General features: G+C 39.8%; 1 protein-coding gene across 4 annotated transcripts in view; it reads left to right on the forward strand.

Moving 5' to 3' along the window:
* CDK6 (cyclin dependent kinase 6) overlaps nucleotides 1-23,342 on the forward strand; it is a 147,208-nt gene that overhangs the window by 82,965 nt on the left and 40,901 nt on the right. For all 4 annotated transcript variants that reach the window (XM_040593820.1, XM_040593816.1, XM_040593818.1 and 1 more), the window contains exon 5: nucleotides 21,112-21,221. In XM_040593820.1, coding sequence (XP_040449754.1) covers nucleotides 21,112-21,221 — 110 coding nt within the window. The remainder of the gene's footprint in view (nucleotides 1-21,111; nucleotides 21,222-23,342) is intronic.

The following is a 23,342-nucleotide window of genomic DNA, read 5'->3' on the forward strand; positions in this document are numbered from 1 at the left end:
GAACATTTATTTCAGGACTGAAATGTCCTGCTCTGAACCCTGCTTTGGGTATTGCCAAGAATTTATGTGTCTGTGTAAGCACCTTGTCCAAGTGAGGAACTCAGCAGAACTCTTCCTGCATGCTTCCACCACAGTCTTCAGGAAACCTCCCATTGCATGGCATATATATGTGTACATACAGCACTGGGACAGTATTTACTCTGTAAAGGATTCCAGATTTGGTCAGTGAACTGAGGATGATGGGCTGTAACATGAGGGAAGTTACAGGACTGTCCTGTCAGGCAAAGTTCATTCAGGGAAACTACAGATTTATGTTCTGACACCAGGAAAAAACTTGTCTACAGTTAAGCCTTTGCTATCATAATTCGCTCAGCAGAAACAATTCCTTTTGAGACTCCCTTATCATGGAACAGAAAATCATTGTGTTAAGAGCTGTACAAATTTGAATCAGGATCTAGTTTTAGCCTTTTTTGAAGACATTTTGTCATATTAGATGTTTATGGCCAAGCATTAAATTTTTCCTATGATAAATTCCTAGTTAATATATTATTTTTTCCTGTTAGTCAAAATGCTTAATTTAATCAAGGATTTTAACAATATCTCCTACTCATCAGAGGAAAGATTTCTTTATGTGAGTGTATTACTCTCTTTTGATATTCGTAAGCATCCATGTGTAGTTACACATATTGCTCTTCATTTTCAGGGTTTTAGCCTCTCAGGAATGTAATTTAAGTTCATGTAAATCAATTTACTGAGGTTTTACATTAGTATTCAAGCTTATTTGGTCAGAAGGTGGAAATGGAGAAGAAATTTGGAATTGTAGGAAGATCTCGACCTCGTTACATCTTTAATGACTTATCATAAATATGCTGTTGTATTTTTTTTAAAATTGTAGCGTTCTGGCTAGAATGCAGCCCATCCTACCTCTTTCTTCGAATTCTGCTTAGCATAGTTCCTAACATCTTTGTTTCGCACAAATATTGTATATTTGTATATATCGCACGTATATTTGATGGCACATCCCTAGCAGTCTGTATAGAGCACATAGAGGGAGCTAGGAGAAAAGAGAGCAAAAAGAAAGTGAGGAGGCCTAAAAAGACTGGGACAGTCATTGCATTGACAGAGAAAATGAGTCCATGCTAAATGCAATGACAAGGATTTTTGGTTGGGTTTTGCTTGGTTGTTTTTTCTTTAATTTCTTGTTGCTTTAGGCCAAAGAGTGTTTGAATTCACTTTTATTTCCAGTTGCTGCTTTGCCTTCTGGACAGAAGATGCTACTTTTTCATATGCGAGCAGTTTAATTTGCCACATAGCTGAAATTCTTTCCTAGTGAATATGTGAAATATTACACCCTGAATTTGCAATTAATATGACAAATGACATCATTTTTGTTCTATTCTCTGCTAAAGGTGCTTCACAGATAGAATTGTTCCAACTCGATTAAGTGCTATTTTTAAACTAAATAAAAGACATTCCAGAAACTTTTTAAGTCTTGCCCTCATCTAAAACATCTTGACTTGTCACATTATCTTTGTGCCCACATGGCCACAACAGAAAATATCTTGTGCTGCTTTCCATTCCTATGAGAGGTTGGTGCATGAACTAATCAAAACCACTAACATCTATGTTGATCACTTGCAGGCCTAACATGGCATTATACCTATGTAATGAAAGAAAAATGAGTGAAGTTCAGTAACATTTCCTCAGTTGCCATAGAAACCATTGCATCTTATATAGGATACTTGACTGCTTTTGGGCCCCGTCCTTTGATATACCAAGTGGCTTTCTATGAGTCCTAAATGTCTTCATTGCCTATTGAAACTGCAATCAAAATCAGGCAACAAGAACTTGAATGCTGTGACTTAAAGACAGGCAGTTTCTATCTTAGCTTCATCTACTCGAATTACAGCCTACTACAGTTGGATTCCTTTGAACGTTCTGCAGCCCACGAAGAGGTAAACTACTCACACCACGGAAATCAGGGTCCCAGTTCAGTGTGCTGAAATTAACTCATATGGTAGGTCCATACAGCGTCAGATGCTTTCCCTGGCAATGAACTGCAGTTTTTGAATTGTGGGGAGCAAACTTTTGCATCACATTAGCCAGTTCAGCATTGGTCTAACCTCAGCTGAAAAAGTGGCACCATTTTCCAGGAAAGCAGAACTGACAGAGCGCTGCCTGTGCACCTAAGCCCGCACAGCCAAAATCCCAGCTGACACAGTATTCTAAGTCATATGCTGACCTTAGTATGAAAGGGAACTTCAATTAGATGTCTATTGTGGTTTAAAATATAGAAGAATGGCTTTGTGTTCAATGGATTACCCTACTGATTAAGACAAGGAAGCAGATGCTGCAAGGGCATATAGAAGGAAAGTATTTATTTTCTCCCATTCTTTTATAATTCAGAATCTATTCCATGTACCAGAGCAATTAATAGATAAAGTAAAAGCCCACAGACGTATTAGAACCATGAGAATTTCCCAGTAGACAGAGGTACTGATACCTATGTATAATGAAACTCCCAGCACCTTCCATGTCCCAAAAAGCAAATAGAAAGGAAGGGGGAGGGAGGAGAATCATGAAGGGAAGTCTTTTTATTTTCTTCTTTTCACGTGAACGTTTATAATTAAAGGGGAAAGTAAATTAATTACATGAATATTAAAAGGTTACTCTTCTATTCTAACATTTGGTCACAAGTTGTCTAATGAAAAGGAATGCAGGCTGGAGGGCTGCCATGCCTTTGCTTCTTTCTGCAGAGGGCCACAGGCTGAAGCAGTGATTGTGCGTGACAGATTCTGGGAACAATGAGCCTGCGCACAGATCATCCAGATGGAGCATGCTTTTCTAAATTACACCAACAACAGGGTGGCCCACAGGCAAACAAAATAGTTAAACAATACATAATAAAGTTTTTATTTGGTATTTCCTGTGAGCCTCTGCCAGTTGCCAGGGAGTGTACTGTATTTTTCTTTTGCTGTATTAATTGTTGACCACAACTGGCAAAGACCCAAACTAGCAGGGACAGATAAGGGGGGGAAAATGGCATCTGGACACTAAAGCCTCAAGTGTACTGGGAAAAAAAGCACAAAAAATTACAGCATATATCTGGAATTTTCCAACTAACGATGTGCGGATGTGGTAGCGCTAGGGAAAAAGAGCCAAACTGAGCCTGCTTTGTTCACTAAGAGAGGCCCCCCTGTAACATTCCTTTTAGCTGTGCATATTTTGGCTTCAGTTGTGCAGTTTTAACTATATACTGTGTATGGAGCAGTTCAGTTGTTGCTGCATGAATCCAGAAATTTTGTTACAAGAAATAAAATTATGTCAATGCATATGCATCTTTGTTGTGAGATGAGGTGTTTAAACAGAGGCTGTGTTTTAAATGTTAAATTATAGGTGTTAAGTTTTCAGAGGGAAGAGGGAGAAAATTTCACTAAGTGTAACCCATCACAGCAACAGCTGCAAGGAGGAGACCCTCAGTAGCAGTGAATGCTGCCTTTTTAAACTCATCAATGAAATCAGTCCTTACAGTTATCTGGTTTAGGGAGAAGCCCACAATATAGCATTAACACTTGGATGCAAACAGAAGGCTGCATAAACATGCTAGTTTGATACCATTTTTCTATTTTCTTTGCCTTTATGAACAGTTGAGGTATTGACATCTTTTTAAGGAAGCTTTATACTCCTGATTTACTATATGCAATGTAGTAAGTGATTTTGCTACTACTAGTACATAGCAAAGAAGAGAATAAACAAGAACAGGCTGCTGTTATTTTCTTCTAGAGATAAAATCGCCTTGCAGATATTAGGCAGCCTCTCCAAAGAAGATGGAAGTTGGTGTGAAGACTATCAATATGTGTAAAGAGAACCAACTGTACTAGGCAGTGACAGGGTCTGCAGCTACAGCAGGTCTGTAGTTCAGTTGGTGGGGAAGAAATTATTGTTATGAGCTTAAGTTGTCATATATTTCTACAGCATTTTTGGATGTACTTGGACCATCTTCAGTGACCAGTGGCCCTTGTTGCCACAGACTTGTTTTCACTTCCCAACTCACATGCTCTTTCTGGCATTAAGTACTTTGTTTTTTTCTTTGTTTGTGTTTTTGGTTTTAGGGCAGATTTTTTGTGATTGATTTTAGCTGCAAAATATGGAAGTCATCTATTCCATTATTTCTTTGTACATGTACAGTTTTCTCCTGTAAGAAAATACATTAAAAAATTAATTTCTTCACTTGCTATTGTATTCATATGCATGCTGGTTATCAGCAGGGCTGAACCTATGGATCAGTCACATAGATTTCTTCAACCTGGGCTAGCAGAATATACAGCTGTAGTGGATGGCTGTCATAAGTAGCTGATTAAACTAGAAGAAGGCAGGATGCGTTCCCAGTGGATTTCCCAGATTCCTATTCATCTTCCAGCACATAACCACTGCTTTTCCTTCCTCTCAGACCTGTATTCCTACCTCTCCTCTAGCCCAGTCTCCTCTCTCTACTAAATCTGCTCCCACCCCAAATCCTCTGTGAAGCCTGCCCTCCCAATGGGCTCCAGACACGCCCCTCACCAACTTCACAGTCTCCAGTGCTTTCAGCTTCAGGCCTTCCTCAGTAGTCCCTGTCTCCTTTAAAGGTTTATGTCTGTCTCATCGCACCTACTGCCCATTTTTCCTTCTTCTTCCCTCCATAGCTCGTAGGCTTCTTTCTCAGTGTCAGCTACACCAACTCTCCACACACACTCCCATTCCCCATTGTTCTTCAACCCAACAAGGGGATGTCTTAGTCTCTTCTCTTAATCCGGTTTTCATAATCTCTTCCCTGAGGGTGCAGCTGTTTTCATCTCTGTGGCTAAGTCTTATAGGTTCCTCTTCAAACATGAGATACAGAGTTTATAGGGTAACAGGCTTTCTGTACTCGGTCAAAAACTTGAGGTGCCATGATGTCCCACAGACCCCCCTGGAGCTGGCCTGAAATGTGCTTGTTGAAAGCAAAACCTTCTGAAAGTGCAATAATTATGCAGTAGTATAAATCCTTACTGAGCATGTGATGTTTTTCAGATTTATGACATGGCCAAATTTGGAGCCAAGTTTTACAAGGATGGCAAGAAGCACCTCCTTGACATAGAGGCCAAGTTCAAAAACATTAGGGCACCAGAGCTTCTCAAAAAGAAGATCACCAGAATTTAAGATGGGCAAACCATGTATTTTTCCCTAGCCTCACTCCAGGAAACCCCTGAACAGCTTCAGCTGAAATATTTTGATAAAGCTGGGTATATTCCAGAGAGATCCAGCATGGAAAATGTTATTGTAATCAGTGAAATTTTGGTAAAGTTAAAAAGTGCTGAAAAAAAGGGTCTTGTACAGAGAACTTCAGTAATAGGCCATGCTAGAAGCTTGAATATGTTATATATGTTCTGCTTCTGATAGTTGTCTCCTAGCAGAAGGAATCTGTAGAGTTCTGGGAGTCTCAAAGGACTCTCTGTTTCCCTCGGTGAAAGCCAAGGTGCAAAATCATTCAGTTTTTACTAATGTATGTGCTGTTTCCTAGGCAAGGATCCCTTCTGCATACCCTTATAACCAACCATGGTGTATCCTACATGTGGAAACTGATTCTTATTCATTTTAAAGACCCTCTACATATTTCCAGTCCCTAATGGCATCTATAAAGGTAATTTATTCACAATTAGGAATGTCAGTTGGGAACAAGCAGTCAAAGCGGTGTAAAAACGCTTGATGAAGAAAAGATTCAGATCTGTGGTAGAGGTGAGTATGGCTAGCTACTGATGGGCATGAGAATTCTTAAGTCCACTGAAGTCAATGAAGTTCAAGAGCAGGTCTACACTCAGCAACATAAATGTACTGATACCAAAATTCCTTTCCAAATTTCAGATTCATCTTTTTCTCTCATGAAAATGAAAAATCATATATTTGCAACCTAGTGAGCTACTGTTCATACTAAAATATGTAAAACTTCACTGGAAGTCAGATGAATTAGAATAGGCTTCATTTCCTGTGAATACACTGGTTCCTCCTCCAGTCAAGGACAAGGCAAGTCTTTTAAACCTTGAAGCAGCAACGGATTTATAGATCACTTGTTATGGGAGCAGTAAGCAATCTACTTTGTACTTGCCTGAGATGTAATTGATTAAAATTACTTTTGTTCCTCACATATGAGCTATAACACATTCTTGTCTACAGCTTTTCCTGGTCAAGTGTCATTCATCCCAGGTCCTAGAGACAGGAAAGGCAGGATGGTTAAGAGAAGTCACCTGCAGTACACTACGTTATTTTTCAGCCTGAAGATTACATCCCAGAACTGTTTTAAGAAATACTGTGAGTCTCCATATAATTGATTTCAAGGCATGTTGCCAGACTAACACTTCAGTTATCCAGAAGAAGCACTAGAGGCCTCTTTTATTGTTGCTGATAACACCTTTACTGTAAATGGAAAGATTTAAAATCCATTCTGTTTTTTTCATTAGTTGTGCTATTCACTTCTGTTTTCCTTCTGCTGGATTATGCTAATGGGTTATTTTAGTCTTGTTCCTACTTCGATTCAAGGAAGTTTCATTTTGATTTTCTTGCAGTAGCCCAAAACAAAACACTTTATCTGGTGTTTAAAGATGCTTTGTAAAGAAAAAAATCTTAAGAAGGGGTCATTTAGGCCCATGTTTTGTAAAAGCTTCATATTACAAAAATCAACTTGGTCTAAATTCAACCTGAGAGTATCCTTCTAAAAACAACCATACTGTTAGCTCTTGAAAACACTTTCTGATCCTACAGTCATTAATGACTTTAAACAGGAGTAGCATAACCTCATGATACTAATGAAAAAGGAAAATATTCTAAACTAAATACATTCTTTGTTTGCTATCACAAAAAAATCCTTTTTCTTGCAGACTGCCACTTTCCTAGAAAAATAGGTAGTATTTATTAGATGGAATTGTATACTCTTTAGAAGACACAGGTTATTTCTAATTTCTTGTTTCTAAAACTACCTTTTAAAATACTAACAATTAAAAACAAGGATAGATCGAAATATAAATTATTCCACTGTCGGAAGATGTCTTCCTCTAACCACCCAGAGCTTCCCTGGAAATCAGTAGGAATTACATGCGTATTTGGAGTTAGGTTGGAGCTTGTTATGAGATATCCAGTTGGCTTTTTTAACACAGCCTAATAATATTAGCCTTTCCATGCATGACATTTTTTGCCTCAGAAGAATATTCTAGGTCCTATTAGCTTGTTCTGTACCTTCTCTACTTTTAGGTTTAGACCCTTAGACCATGCAGCAATTTTAGGGATTGTTGATCTGTGTCAATTGCAAAGCTGTTGGTACTTGGGCTAGGTTTCTCTGCAGAAGCTCTAGTTTCTAGCACTGCTGCTCTCTTCTCTCCTTCTCAGCATCCCTGGAGCCATGCATTGAAGGCTTTTCTGACCACAAGAGAATGTTTTTTACAGGACTTCCTCTGAAAGTGCATGGAGGGGGGTAGGATGTTGCTGTCCCTATGTGGTTGTTAACGCTGTGAAAGTTTTCTGGAGGTGGCAGGCACTCTTAGTCCCTTTCAGGGAAGATGTAGGAAATTTTTTGCATGGAATGATTGCTTCTGAGAATAGATGTTTGTGAGGAAAACACATGGACAAGCGTGATGATGGTGATGATGGGAAACACATACAGACTATGAAACTGAGTATTCCAAGGTCAACTGATAGTAAGGTTGATGTTATCACAAGAGCTCTTGGCTACCTGTCTGAGACCATTACAACACTTCCACTAGTTCTTGAATATTAGTTCCCATTTGATTTATTCACCTTTTTCAAGGATGGATTCCATATTGCGATAAACATTTTAGAAGGCTTTTTTTGTTTGTCCATTTTTATCATTCTTACAAGGACTCCTCCTGAACAGTTAGGAGCCATGAGTGATTCACTGAGCAGCAAAAGGGATGTGACATAGGAGGAGACCTCCTGAATATTGTATTTTTTATTCTCGGGCAGGAGAGGGGCAAAACCTTTTAAAGCAGTAGATCTCCATTCCACACCAGGTGCTCCCTTGTGGTATATCCCCATTGTGCCAGCAGCAGCCTGTCTTCCTCTCTTGAGGAGACCCCGGAATAAAGTATTGCCACTACCAGGAAACAACATTGTACCGACTGAACAGAGAGAACTAAAACCTATCTCTGTAAATTGGATGTTTCCTTCTCTCCTGGAGACTCAGTATGCTCAGAGTTTCACAACCCCTGTGCCTGTAAACTGCCGCGCATTGCCTGAAGCTGAGAACATTCACTTTGTAACATGCAGAACACATCTAAACGCACTTCTGGAATATCAAAAATACGTCTCAGTGCCACAGCTCTGACAGCAGATGCAGAGTACATACATTAGTCCACACTCCCTTAACCACTGCTGGAATTGAAGTCTGTCAAATAGATGCCTGGAAGTGGATTTGGATTCTCAAAAAAAGTGTTTGCTCTCTGAGGCCTCTATGCCCACAGTGTGCAAGGGGTTAACAAGGGAGCCACTTTGAAAACAGAGGCAGAAGGTCAACAGCAAAGACTCCTACAGCCTGCCATGGAGAGCCTTTCACCCGTCATTTCCCACCCAGGGGATTGTAAACATTGGCTCGAAGCCATGGAGTCCTACAGAACTTCTCTTTACTTTCAGCATATACATTTATACATCTAAATGGAAACTGAAGCACGGCAAGTTATTCCTGCATGTCCAGAAGGAGAGAGGGAGCTTCTGTTCAAGTTGAAGAGATGACGGAAAGAGCCATTACTCACACTGGAATTTGAAAACATAGAGATATGCTTGTTTAGTGGTGCTTCACATGTAACATAGCTGCTGTTCTCAGGCAAACTTTCTCAACTCACAGGAATGTGTAGAATGCTGTCACTTAATCAGAAACCAGAAGAGCTCTTTTATCTGCCATTTGTTAGTAACTAGCAATATTGTTCTTATCTCATTGTCCTTTAGTCTGATGCGGTGCCCTCAGACATGAGAACTTGTAACATGAAAGCACTCATTACCTTGAACGTTCCTGTTTATATTGTCTTAAGCTATTATCACTTTAGCTTAAATAAGATGCTTTGTAGCAGTTTTGAGAGAGATGAGTCATCTGCAGAAGTCTGTTCTACAACATCATTTTCACAAATAGAGTATTTTTTATTTTTGTAAATCTATAACCACTCTGGAGTAGAGTCTTCAGCAATCTAGACTAATTCAGAACTTTTTCATCCAACCAGTACAATATGTTATCTGTAATTAATTTCCCTTGGAATATGGCTTCTTGTAAATGACATAAATTAACCATACAAGCTTTAAAGTTAAAATTGGGAAATAAAGCATAACAAGATCCAATATTGGACCAACTGTAATATTCTAGGTTTCTGGTAAATCCTCTGATACTTAATATCAGTTTAGAAAATCCTGTAGCGTTTATAAGCAGAAGAAATTTTCTTTTGGGTTCTTTAAAAATCTTGGGCTTCACTTTGTAGTGTGAATCCTGAGTTTTGGCCAGTGAGTAGTGTATCAAGTAGCAAGGGAGGAGATGTTGTTTCTTTCTCCACAGAATAAAACAGTGACATATTCTAGAGTTTTTATGAGTCCCATCCATCAGAGGGATGGAATACAAACTGCCTAGATCCAAAGTAGAATCCAGCCTGGTAAATGTAATTAATGCCCGCTTTTATTTTTATCCAGTGATGGTCTAATGTAAAATGCATACACATTCCAGAGAGCAATATCCAGAAACTCAGCTCCTCGCCCCTTCCAGCTGATTGTTCTTAAGCACTCAGTTACTTTCAGACACAGTCTTGCCCCATGACTCATATACTCCTGGCAGAATAATGACTTGGCTTCAGCAAAGGCAAGGAAAGAGCTGTCACCCAAAAAAACCCTACCCAAGTGGTCAAAGTATTTGCTTGAATGCAGGAGGTGCCAGTTAAGTCCCCTTCAGACTGAGTTTTCACTTTGAAATTAACATAATACCATCTATACAAGACATTAATGTGGCTGCAAACACATCTTGCTTCCACCACCACTCTTAGTTACAGGCATCACCAGGTAAGACTCCATATGGACTTCTGTTGGGAACATCCAGGTATCTAGGGTATCTGTCTGCCTAAACACGCATCACACACAGTAGTGCATCAGCTGAAATGCAGATGCTTGTTTCTCCAGCACAGGCCTTTCTAATGTGTGTGACCATCTACACTTAAAAACCACATACACTTTCAGTCTAAGAAGAGGAATTTGACAAGTAAAGATACCAAAAAAACTCATAGCCTTGGAAAGTCAGCATTTTGTTGGTCTTAAGCTCACAACGCTACTTAAATGTGTAATTCAGACAGCCTGAAGACTCCCCTTAGTCTTTTTGTCCTTTCTATCCAGTTCTTCGTTTTGCCATGAAATAACAGGTTTACGGGAGGGTCTTGTCCTGCTGATATTTATTTCAAAACTCAACTAATCTCTAACAATCTGTGATATGTTTAAGTATGTATAAACACATACACCTATCCATATATTACATCTGTATACAGAAAGTACATCTTTTTCTTTTTTTCTGGAAATCTGTATATTTCCAAACCTCTTTTCCCTTTTGTTTTTAGAAAGAAGGATGTTTCATGAGGGTTTTGTTTCCCAAGTGTAATTTCAAGGAGCCCTTGAAAGGCATTTCTTAGGTGTTTCATCTTTAGGGTACCATTTACATTTTTACTTTACTTTAAAGCCATACATTTATTTAAAGCCATAGTAAAATCTACTGCCTTCAACTTCAAATGTAGAACAGATTTTCAGTGTTTATAGTTGCCCGAATTCTTTATGCCGTGGATGTAGGATGGTCCAGCTACATGTCAGCCATCATGGTGATACTAGATATCACTGAGACAGGTGTTGCTCCACCAGCCCTTTTATGTACCGTACCAGGCTATTAATCAAATTGGTACTTTGCCTCCAGGCTCCTACTCAAGCCTGGTAAAGTCTGTATCAATAGGAGCACAAATCTACACTTCCAACAGGAGCATCACAGTCCCAATCTGCTTTGGGGAAGAAGAGATGTGTGGCTGCGTAACACTATATCAGATGCTGTGGGTGCTCTGACCATGCCATGCCATGCTGCTGGAGAAAGGTTACAGCTCAGTGCCACTAGGTAGATAAGTGCTTCTCCTAGGAGTTGATGGGACATAGAAGTGAAGGGAGCCAAAAGTTACAACAAGAATTTTTAACATGTAGCTAAAATGTAGTAGAGGTATGAAATTTCTCATATGTACCAGCTTTAAAGTTATCCAGACAAATATCTTAATTTTAGATGTGCAGACACTACTCTTGTCCAAATCCGACTTTCATTATAAAAGTCACTGGGATAAATATTTTCAGTTTAATTGGGACTGAGCTAATTTTACCTCTATTACACATTCTGAGTAAGGATCAGGTAAGTTCTTACTCAGCAGCTAACCCCCTCGTGCACACATGTCCTGTGCTCACCCTGCCATATGCGAACAAGGTATACCTCTCTTACTTATATGCCCTGATTGTTGTTCATGTCCTTACTTTCCTGTTCAGCTCTGGCCATTAACTCAAAGCACAGCACATTCCTTCTCAACTGAATGAAAACAGTATCTTGTAGAAGTTTTTTGCACCATTTCCCCTTTTTTTGAGTCCCAAGCTGAAAAACTTAATTTTATTTGTAGTAGTCTGTTACAATTCAGGATCCTGACAGAATTCTGTGTTAAACTGTGACCCAGTGGTTACGTGTGCTTCAAAATGGGCCAGAGTATTTCTTTTTGAGAGCGACTCAAATTATTCAGATCAATTTTGATGGTCATGTTTCATTAAAAACTTTTTAAATCCACCTTTTTTCTCATCTAGGAGCAGCTGTAGAGTCCATGGTAAAGCCTCTCACCTAGAGAACTGGCGGTGTTTAATCCATTCTTTGAGGCAGCATTTTCTTTGTCCATCGTCTCCTTTTGTTAAAGATGGTTTGAAACAGAAGTGGGTCAGAGTTTCATGGGAGAGAGATCTGTGGTGGCCTTCATGGTTTTGCTTTATTTAGTTTTTTTCTGTTCAGAACTGAAGTCTAGCACAGCACCCCAGGAAGTGGGGAGACTTTTTTCTATTAACCAGACTCTGGTTTTCTAATAGCAATGGAAAGCTGGTCTTCGTTATAAAGCCAAACCGTAAGTGGTAAGGCTCATATTCTCTAGTTTGATGAACTTGGGAAGAGACCAAGCAGTCACAAGGGCAGCTTTGGAGTTCTCAGCATGGAGCTGACCACGGTTTGATCCTTGGTGCAAGTTAGAGCTACATGTTCTCCTTCTCCCAGGGACTGGGCATAAGTGATGTGAGAGACTGTGGAAGAGCTGGATGCCACCCGGTGGAAATATGTAGGGTGCTACATAAGTTGGTTTTGTGGCAACCTAAAGACGTAGAGTAGAGCAGGGCAACTGGGACAAGGCCCAAGATCTAGTGCTAGAAATTATGACTGTTCCCTCAGCTAGCTAATGCCAACAGGTGACTGAGCGAGTGGAAATGTGCCGAACTGCTGCAGCCAGATCCAGAACAAGACCTGTATTCCAAGGCACAGTCGCAGGCTGCCACCTTTTTAATGCTCTGTTTCTTCTGGTACTGTGGAAGGAACTCTCATCTTATAGTAGATGTTTGATGTGATCAGTGTAAGAAGCTAATGCTGTTTATTTCTGCCTGTGCGTTTTTTTCAGCTCTTAGATATATCATTAGAATTTGCTGTTTCGGTCTAAGATTTTGGTTTGATTATTGAGTCTTGCACTTGCAGCATGACTGAAGAGTGCCTGTTTTTTAAAAAAATCTGTCACTCTCCATGTTGTCAGGTATCTCTATATGTAAATACATTGCAATGTCAGAACAAGCCTCATTGCATGCAAAGCTAACCACTTCTGTAAAGAAATGAGATGTCCCATATTCCATAGAAGGCTGCTCTGCAGCTCAGAGATTAGGACATTATGGTTTTGATTTTAATGCACAACAAGCCCTGGCAAGCCTTTCTTTGACTTTCGTGGGCTCTGGATCAGGTACAGCAGTGTTGCTGATCTTATTTTTGCTCCTTTCTTTCTGTATAAAGAGAAAACACCTTTAAAGTGAAGTTTCAGGTAGTCTCTCAGAAATGTTCTCTGTATGGTGTCAGTAGATAATTCTGTGAAACGTTTTGGTCAATGGAAATATATTTCCTTGTATTAGTTTTGAGGTAAGCTCTGTGATCTTCAGTCACTAATGGTTGAAAGTATTACCTCATCTTAAGAGCCAGTTTTCATTTCCAGTAGCTGTCGCACACAGCTGCTTAGTGCACAGCATCTTTTGAGGTGAAACACACTGAATGTAGGTAAGGTATATTCTGCTACTGTTTATATACCTATGCATAAAGTGCATGCGCACACGCACACACACACATGCACTCCTACTGACAACGGATGTACCTAGAAATACTCTTCTGCAGCACCATCACACTGGGTTATGTGGTTCTTCCTAGAAATAAAAAAAGCAAAATTCTGGTTAGTTTTGTGTGTATAAACCATCAAAGAAATGAATGGCTTCTTTTTTGTCAAGTTATCTCACAGTAGAGGCTAAATCTTGCTTTCTTCAAAGCACAAATGTTTTAGAATCAGAAAGAGGAGATCACATTCTAAAATAACAACTTGATACTGGTGGTACATGTGATCAGGATTCGTGTCTTCTATAAACAGATAATTTTTTGCTTGATGATTTAACTAATGAAATAATAACAACAATCCTTCCACTTTTCACAAAGCAGTAAATTGAGCTTGTGCCTAAAATGAAGACAAATGTGAATAAAGAGATAAAATTGCTGTTACCATGTGCACTTCATGAGACCCACAGCACTTGAAAGGACGTCATTTTTATATATAGTATATCTTTTGTCAAGAAATAAAGTGCTTTCTAAAAGCTACCGGGGTAGTTTGGTACATTTTTACTTTAAAAGGGAAACTATTTTAATGTTTCTATAAACAGAAACAATATCATCATCTTTCACTAAGAAAGAAATATTCTCTCCAGCCATACCTATCTCTGTGATGGAACTGAAACCAGTTATCTAATAGTGGGAGAACCACTACTCAAAACAGAGATTAAAGAAATACAATTATTCAGGCTGATATTATCCCTGGAAGCTAAAGCACATTGTATAATGTAGTGATTATCACCATTTCCATCACAGTTAGGAATAGTAATAGGTCTTCAGAGATAGATTAAAAAGAGTCCTGGGCTTGCTTTATAAATGCACAATAATCAGTGAATGATTTAAGTGTAGTGATGGGAAAATACAGTAAGACAGTCCCCAGCAAGTAAAGCAGACACACTCCTCTCCCAAACCAGGGATGCCGAAGTCATTGTACAAAAGCTAAAAAGCTGACGCTGCCATCACACACACACAGTTTCCCCATATGGCATAGGTGTGCTCTGCTCCCACAGGTCTTTGGGGTGTCCCGGGGGGGCATGGAGGCAGAAGATTTGCTGTGGAACGTCCTCACTGCTGGACTGCTGGAGCAGAGCAGGGGGGGGGCGATTCGCTGTGCGAGAGGACTGGAGGCAGCCGAAGGTCTGCCCATCTGCCCACACAGCGCGGAGCAGGACCACCCTGGCCTGCCCAGGGGGGCTCAGAGCAGCGTGCAGGGCAAGTGTCAGAGCCTGTGGCCCTGCAGAAATGCCATCACTTTGTAACTTAGTATCCCCTGCCCTCTGAATTGCCACTGCTGCCCTGCTCAGTCCTGGCCATCAAGTCACTATTCCAAACTGCAGGTGATGAAACGTTACTAGACAAATTCTTTCTTTTTCCGAAGCGATTTTTAATATTACGTTGACTTCATTTTAAGCATTGTTACACTGTCAGGCCAGTGAGCCATTTTTAAGCATATTCCTTTTTGAAATTACATTTCTTCTTTTCAGACTCTGTGGAAATTCAGTGCTATGTTTCTAGCAAGGGAGAGGGAGGTGTATTAGGGAGTGAGAGTCTCTCTGCAGCGAAGATTGAAGCCAGGCTTCAATCAATACATAAGCCCAGATTTTTAGCCATCTGTAATTCTGTCCTCTCCAACTAGTCTGTGGCAAATGTGTCAGGCTTAGTCATACAGCTGAGAAGACTTTTTCTATAAAACTTGAAGAAAATTCTGCAAGTCATTTTAGAGTCCCAGACCTGAAGCAGAAGCCATGCAGTAGCAGCTCCATAGTGAAGTTGGAGGGATTCCACTTTGAATCCTCCAGAACAGTTTGAATTAATAGATTTTTTGGTGAAGCTGGGAGACCACAAAGTGACACTAAAGAGCTGTATTCTACATACTGCACCATATATTCTATAGCTATATTCCCTCATTTTTACTCAAAAAGAAAGGGCAAAAATAAATGAAAAAGAGTTGAAAAGATGCCCCAAAGATAATGTGAGAGGTCTGTTAGTGAGAACTGAACAAAATAAGTGCGTGTAAGAACCATGTTAGGGAACTTAAAAAAAATACTTTTTACAAATAATCTTTCATGAGGTTGAAAGGCTTTTAGCAATGAAATGAGTAAGTATCTAATGGTAGATAAAATTAACAAAATCAGCACCAAAAAAAGTACAGTAGAAACCACAATCACAAAAGCAAAATATTTGGAAGAAAAATTCTGTTTGGATTCAGGGATACTTTGTATGAATTTAATCCTGCTAATTGCTTTTGTGCATGATTTGTATGAAAGCTAAATATTTTAAAAGGTTTTATAGGCCTCTTCAAAGTCCCCTCAGAGCTAATTAGAGTAGAATTAATCTTATCCAGCTTTAGATGTCTAAAAGAAAGATGTCTACGTGTGGGCCAGTCAGTTTGATTCTCCTCATAGACAGCAGTTGCAACGTGTTCATCTGACCTGTACAACACACTTGCGATAAAATAAGATCAGTTGCTGGGTGCAATGAGGAGTGGGCCATGCCTCCCCCACCCCATCGCCCTCCTGGAGACCCCTCTGAATCAGCAGAGATGAGGGAAGCATAGCAAAACGCCTTCTCTCTGGAGTGAAAGGAAGACCCGGGGCCACAGCATGACTCACTGGGTAGTAGATTAAAGAGTGCCAGGAAACATTCGTGGGTACTGGAGCTCAATTGTCTATACTGTTAAATTATTAAAATAGTTCCTGGCATAGTTTTGAGTTATGCCAACCAGCCTTTCCCCAGACAGTTCCTAGGCACAGTTAACCATGGACCAAAGACCATTCCCAATAAGCAGTTTGCATGCGGTCACCTTTTTTGGGAGGCTGAGAATTTAGTAATATGGACATAGGCCACTCTGTGCCTGTTGGTCTCAGTGCCAAAGGAACATTTCCTGTCCCATTTAATTTCCTAGCACAGACATAGCCACTGTGTTACAGTCTGATCCCTGCTTTGTTCCGGTAGCTGTGCAACTGGGCATTGGTCTGTACTTAAAGTCTGTGGCAAACCGAAATGTAGTCTTTTGTGTCTATGTTACTCAACCCCATCCCTAAACCTCTGTTTGTCTTTGTCTTTTTTGAACTGTATGCTATTCAGACAACAACTATATTTGGAAAGGGCTGTGAATTGTGCAGATCTATTTAAATTAAGTAGTTATCCAAAAGTTAAAATCTGTTCTGTAAAGTAAATGGAAATTAAATGAGACTGACACAATGCCTAGATCTTGTGTTCACATTGCTAGTGAGCAGATACTTACCACTAATTTGATTATTTGTCAGAAACGGGTACCATGAAGGGCAGGGTTGAAACTTCTGGGGCTAGATGGTCCCAGACAGCAACATCTGTCAGATATAATAAGGCAGAAAGCTTTATTTCAAAATAAAGTTCCCTTTCTTCTTCTGACTCTAAATGCAGCTCTCCCCCCTTGCTTCTCACTGAGCACATCTCCCTCTTTAGAGGGTCAGACACAGCCTCAGTAGACTTTTGCAATGTTCTTTTACACATTTCATTTCTTTTCATCCTGAAGTGCTGCCTAAATCTATTGATATTTAAATTGTTAGAAGCAGTGATCTGCAGCTACTGATATCATTCTTATCTGATACCATCCCATCTTATCTGGGTAGTGGAAACATAAAAAGTGCACTGGAAAAGGAGACTAGTTACTCCTTTAGGTATGTACTCCTTCCAGTGTATGAATTATTCTGTCTTTTCATATGTAGCTTAATCTATGAAATTCAAATGTCATAGGGTATCCTTAGGACAGGCAGGGTGGGCTGAGAAGCTAAACATGGAAAAGGACCTCTTTTGGCCCAGGAGCATTTGGAGGCAGTTGGAAGAAGTCTGGACAGGGTCTGAAATTTGAGGGAGTTTGAGGGCCCAGGGGAGCAGTCAGGGAACATGGGGGAAGGCAGAGCACATGAGACATGGCGGGGCAGCAGGTTGTGTCCACCTGGGTGTTGGCACAGGAACAGCAGGGGATTAGGCACGTTTGGTGCACCATCAGGGGGGCCACTGGCACGTGGCAGGAAGCAGGGGAGAGGAGCCAGGAGGTCTGACAGCTGGGAGGAAGCTGGCTGGTGTAAGAGAGGAGGTAAAGTAACCAGGCAGGGTGAGGAGAAACAACAAAGGGGCAAGGGAGGGAAGTTCATTAGATGAGAGGACTAAAATGTGACATGGTCATTAAAGTCTACAACCTCCAGAGTATTTAGAAGTGTTGCACTGAATTTAGGATCTCCATCAGCATGTGAGCACGAAACCCTTTTCCTACAGAGCGATCGCCATGTGCCACATAACATGCGTGTCAGATTTTCAGGAGAGGCAGAATTGCAGTGAAATGTACAGATGCAAGTGCTTGCTTTTTTCGTCCTAAAAATGGGACTTTATCAAGCAGCTCTTTATCAAGTGCTCTATCTCTCAGGGAGAGCCTGTCTTACTGGTGGTGTGGATTATCTAAGCAAAGCATTTTTTCATTCTAAGTCAGAACCATGCTAAAGAGGAAGTGATGATCTAGTTGTTCAGCCTCACCATATCCTGTGTTCAGAATAATTTTCATTTCTACTTATCTGCAAATGTTTAATGGAATGTCCACAAATATTTTCTTCGTTTCTATGGTAAGAGAAAGAGAGTGTGAAACTGTGTCAAAACCACTGCATCATCTGCATCATCCTGTGCTTTTCAGGAGAAGACCCGGACTACTAGAGGAGTCATCTGAGGCATTACTTGTGTGCAGACTGACATTTACAACGTTTTGATCCCTTTCAGGTTCACATTTTGAAACACAGACTTGCATATTACAAACCATAAAGGTTACTTGGTCACTTCTATAATTACACAGTAATAACAGAGTATAGCAAAACAGCTCAACAAAGATTACTTTCTCTCTGACTATAAAGCAATCAGGTATTTGCTGGAATTGGACTGTGAGACTTTGGAAATAATTTTTTTAAAGGTTTAAGTTTCCAAATTACTCAGAAGTAAAATCTCCCAGTCCCCTTTGTATGCATGCATGGAGGGTACAGAGTAGAAGTACTTGGGGAGCTGTGCTGGTAAGTCGTCACATGGGAGAAGCAGTTAATGTTCCGTACACTTCCGCAGCCTTCTGAAAATGGCACTGTTCCCCCTGAGTGAGCACCTGGGGACCAGCCACAAGCTGTGATGCTCCTCTCAGGAAAGGAGCAGCTGTCCTGTGCCGCATTTCCCTGAAAAAGGGATTTCGGTTTGGGGCATACATTGTCAGAAGTATTCAGGCTGTGTCACAGCCATGCAATCCCCCAGTCCTTTGCGTATGAGAGTGCAGAGCCTTAATGTGGCTGGGCTGGTGGGACTGGGGAAAATAAAGCACCCTTTCACTGTGTGAGAAGAGCTGTGTGGTTCTCAAACCAGGAATCATGAGGTTTGGTGGTACTGGTGGCAGAGATCACACAGCTTTTGCTCCTGACACTGCACCCAGCCATTAACAAACAGTAATGGGTTGAAAATGTTGTATCTAATTTCTGAAAGCAACGTTTCTTCAATAAGCTTTTCCACAAATGTACTGAGCGAATAGAAGTGCAGTTCGGTTTAAGAGGTATATCTGCATCAGGAGGAGTATGTATGTGTTTTAGGAGGAATTCTGTCTGACTCAGATAGGGCATGTCCAGTAAAAATCCCTGACCTCCAGTTACATTTGTCCTCTTTCCCTGGAGTGAACCTCTGAAGAAACTTTTTGGGTTTTTATAGAGAAATACTTTGGAAAAGCATCACTGCTATGGTACCAAATCAGGAAGACAAATGGAGTTAAATAATGCCCAGCTTCCACACAGGAATCTGTTTCTGTGGACAGGTATCTGGAAGTCTAGCTCGACAGTGTAGTACTTTGCACTGTGTTATTGAACTGTTTCAAAGACAGATTTTATGAATTGAGATCAAAGTGTTTAAGAGGACTGTTAGCAAATATGACCACTTGTGCAAATATCTGTGAACCTCCCGTCAATAGCCATTCAGTAATTCCAAAGGTTGTCAGGGCATGTAATGAATGTAATAAATTTTTATTTGCTTTTGTTTCAGCTGGCTTTGACCAGCAAATTCGGCTGATTACTTCCATTGTTATTTTTGCTTAGAAGACAATTATATTGTTATCATAAAAAAAACACTCTTCTTACACATTTCTTTGTACTGGTCTTGACATTTAGAACTCACTATCCTAGTTAACATGATTTTTAAAGTTATTTTCATTCTTATCTTTGCACTTTTATTTCTGTGTGTTTGTTTCATGCTCCTCCTGAATGCTGCATCTCCCACCTTTGTGTTTGTTGGAGAAACAAACCAAAAATTATGGAGACCCTCCCTGCCCCCAGATTAATAGTCAGAGGTTTAAATTATAGCACACACTAAGAAATTATTGGTATTTAGCTGATGATAATATGTTGTTATGGCTGGTTTATAACTGTATTCAGGAGCAGGATACTCCCATGGTTCTGAGATCATATTCTGCCAACATAGTAGCTCACACAGGACTCTGAAGAAGTTCCTTGTGTTCTGTAAATATACTGAAGATACAAACAGGCTCATCTGTATTTGGTCTGCTTGTGGCAAACAAAAGGATAAATATAAACTGTCCCATCTCTGTTGTGGGTCCAATGTGCAGGACTCATGCAAGCACATCAATGGAGCAGTGCCAGTAAAGTTCCCACTGGGTCTCTACAACATGTTGCAACGTGACCACCAGGACAAGTACAGCCTAAAAGCAGACACTTTACATGGCATATGTCCCTGAGAAAGAGTGTATCATTTGGAAATAAGTTGTGAGAGAAGTTAGTGCTTATCTAACCAGCAGCACATGGGCAGAGACTAAAGACACAACTGCGAAGGTCAGGAATCAGCTAAGGAACCCTGTGCTGTGTTGCTTAGTTGAAAGCTGGCAGTTTAAGGTACCTCTGTGCTCAAGGAAACCACAATGAACAGCACTGAATGCCTTTGATAAGGGACAGCATTGGGGAGGGTTTGACTTAATCTATATCCAACCGATACAAAAAGTTTTATCTTCGGTTTCTTCAGAGAGAACTTCTGAGACAGATTAGACGTGTTTACTCAGGTTGACCCATACACTTGAGCAAACCCCATTTCTTTTACAAAAAACAATACAGAAACTATGAAGGGCTTAGGACAGACACGAGCAACAGGTTCTGATTTGTCCTATGGGTAAAACCACAGTATTTCCTAGCTTACTTGTTTCCAGCTTGGCTCTGGTGACTACATCTAAGGGGTCCACAAAAGTTGATTAAGAAAAGGCAGCCTTGTTCAATAGACTAATTTTTGCTCTATGGAGAGTCCAGATCTCCGCTGGAAGGTGTTTAGGGTCTTGAAGTTGCAAAAGCTTCAAAGAGTTTCTAGTAGCATGCTGTGATATTGTGATATCACACCAACAGTGTACTTTGATATTATATTTTTGTTGTACCCTGAACTGCACTGCTGTTGACAAGAAGTGGTCTCACTTCCCAACTCATCATCACTGCATGAATCCATACTGAGATTTTCCATAGAAAACCCTTTTCTATGCACTGGCCAAACCAGTTTGCCCTAACCTGTGAAATTTTACAATTTGGATTAAACTAAATGGGAGTTGTTTACGTAACCCGTATAAGATTATAATTCTGTAGCTAAGTGTGCTCTCTCTTACGTTCCTTATTGTTTTACAGGTTGTTACTTTGTGGTATAGAGCTCCTGAAGTTTTGCTTCAGTCCAGCTATGCAACACCAGTGGATCTTTGGAGTGTTGGCTGCATATTTGCAGAAATGTTCCGTCGAAAGTAAGAAATACAGTTTTATTTTATTCATGTTTTTCATTTGAAATTTGAAAAAATGCAGTAACAAGTCTGGTACAATACACTGGATCACATTTATTATGAAAAGGCGTGATAGGATGTTTTATTTGCAGCACAAAACATCAATAGCCATTGCGAATTCATACTTGTTGCCATCTTGGAGTCCCTTTTTTGGTGGGAGTCTGCCTCAGCTCTTGGTAAATAAAGCCTCTATGTGCATTGTTGTGTTCCTGTTACACCTGAATGCAAATGCAGATAAAAGTTGGCTGGAGAGACTGTTGATCAATTTGAGTAAAGCTGAATTCTGAAGAGGATTTACGCTGAGGAAGGCAGGGCATGGTGGTCAGCAGAGTCTTGCTCCGGAGTTTGTGCATTGGAGTGTCAGGTGTTTGCTTATAGTCCCTTCTTGGCACATATGAGATCTCAGAAGTCACTGTAAAGTTCATTTCTAAAGGTAAATTTTTTTTTAAGAATAAGCTGTTTAGCCTGAGAGCAGGTTAACAAAGATGTTAAATATAGGCCAAAAAAAGCAGATAAAAGACATTTTTTTGGCTGATTCAGTTAAATTGGCTATTATCGGAAGTGTCTACCTACAAAATATACTGCTGGATGCAGATGAGTTGTGAATGTGAGAGGAACACTTACGTACTGGTCCTTCCCGTGGAAGGATAGTAATATGGAGGTTGTACCATGCAGGGTGTGGAAAGGAACACCCAAGAACCTTAACAATGTAAATCTGTCTTGATATTAATCCAATCACATGCTCTTTGGTTGAGCTTACTGAAAAAGTGCTTGTTGTCATCACCTGGGCGATCTCCATCTAGAAACTGTGTAGTACTTTGTAACACCCACTGTGAAATCAAAGAATATACGCAAAGAAAATGTGAAAGCAAATTATACACTGGGTAGCCTAAAAACCAAAAGCAGTGTAATTTGCAAGGAGAAGCCATACTGCAAGGGCCTTGAGAAACAACTGTTTAATTTAGACAACGTGAAGTTCAAAATACTAATTGAAGTCTTGCAAAATAACTTTGGGATTCTACTACTTATTAATGTTAGTATATGGAAAAATAATTTTTCTTGGGCTTCTTGCCTGGTCAAATGGCCTGGGTAGAATTATTATACTCCACCCTCTCTGATTCTGACTCAGAAATGAGGTCAGAAAATGAGAGAAAAAAAGAATGTGTACTTTAGGAGTATCAATCAAATCTTCCATTGCAAACTTTTAAAGATTTAGTCTTATGCCATATACTGCCAGGTTCACAACATTACCATTGATATTTTTTCTGATTTAAATAGCAGAGTCAACAATTTCATTTTAGCATTTGAATTAGAGTGATACAGAACAAACAGCTGAACACAGAACTTTATTACATGCTCAAAACTCTCTTTTTTTCCTCATTTAATGTGTGGTATTCTGACAGATAAGAAATATTCCCATATACAAGCACCACCAATTGAATTTTATTTTCCTTTTATGATATGTGAGCCTCACTGACTCTCTAAATCCAACAATAAATTAAATTATGGACAGTTAAATTTTCTACTTATTTACAAGTGAGAATATTACATTAATATTACAAGATCAGAGAATTATTTTTTTAAATGTAAGTGAGATCTGATTTGAAACAGTGTTTGATAAAACCAGAACTTCTATTATTCTTGCCAAATGCAGGGTCAGTCTGACATTCTCAGTCCAAAATTTGGGAGATTGTCAAAAACTGTAGAGGTCAGAAATCTGCCAAGTCTGTATGTACTATGTTGTTTCATTGAAAACAATATGACTTTCACATCAATATGTAAGCATGATTTGGAAGACTAATCCCAAGGCTTATTGCCATAAAGCTACAAGGAACAGCACTGAATGCTGTCTCCATGGACTGTTGTATTGGGTTAATGTTGCAATACTCTCTGTATGATATATGTTGTATTTCTGATTCTCCTGTTGGATTGCAAAAGAAAAACCCATGTTACGGTGACCTTGGTAGCAATAAACTGTAAAATTTTGCAAATTCCATGGATTATTTCCAAAAGATTGAATAAATGCAACAGCTATTTCTGCTGGAAAATGCTAGTGCCCTTGGGTAACCACCGATCTGCATTTCC

Source organism: Falco naumanni, chromosome 4 (assembly GCF_017639655.2).
Source record: "Falco naumanni isolate bFalNau1 chromosome 4, bFalNau1.pat, whole genome shotgun sequence".
NCBI classification, from domain to species: domain Eukaryota; kingdom Metazoa; phylum Chordata; class Aves; order Falconiformes; family Falconidae; genus Falco; species Falco naumanni.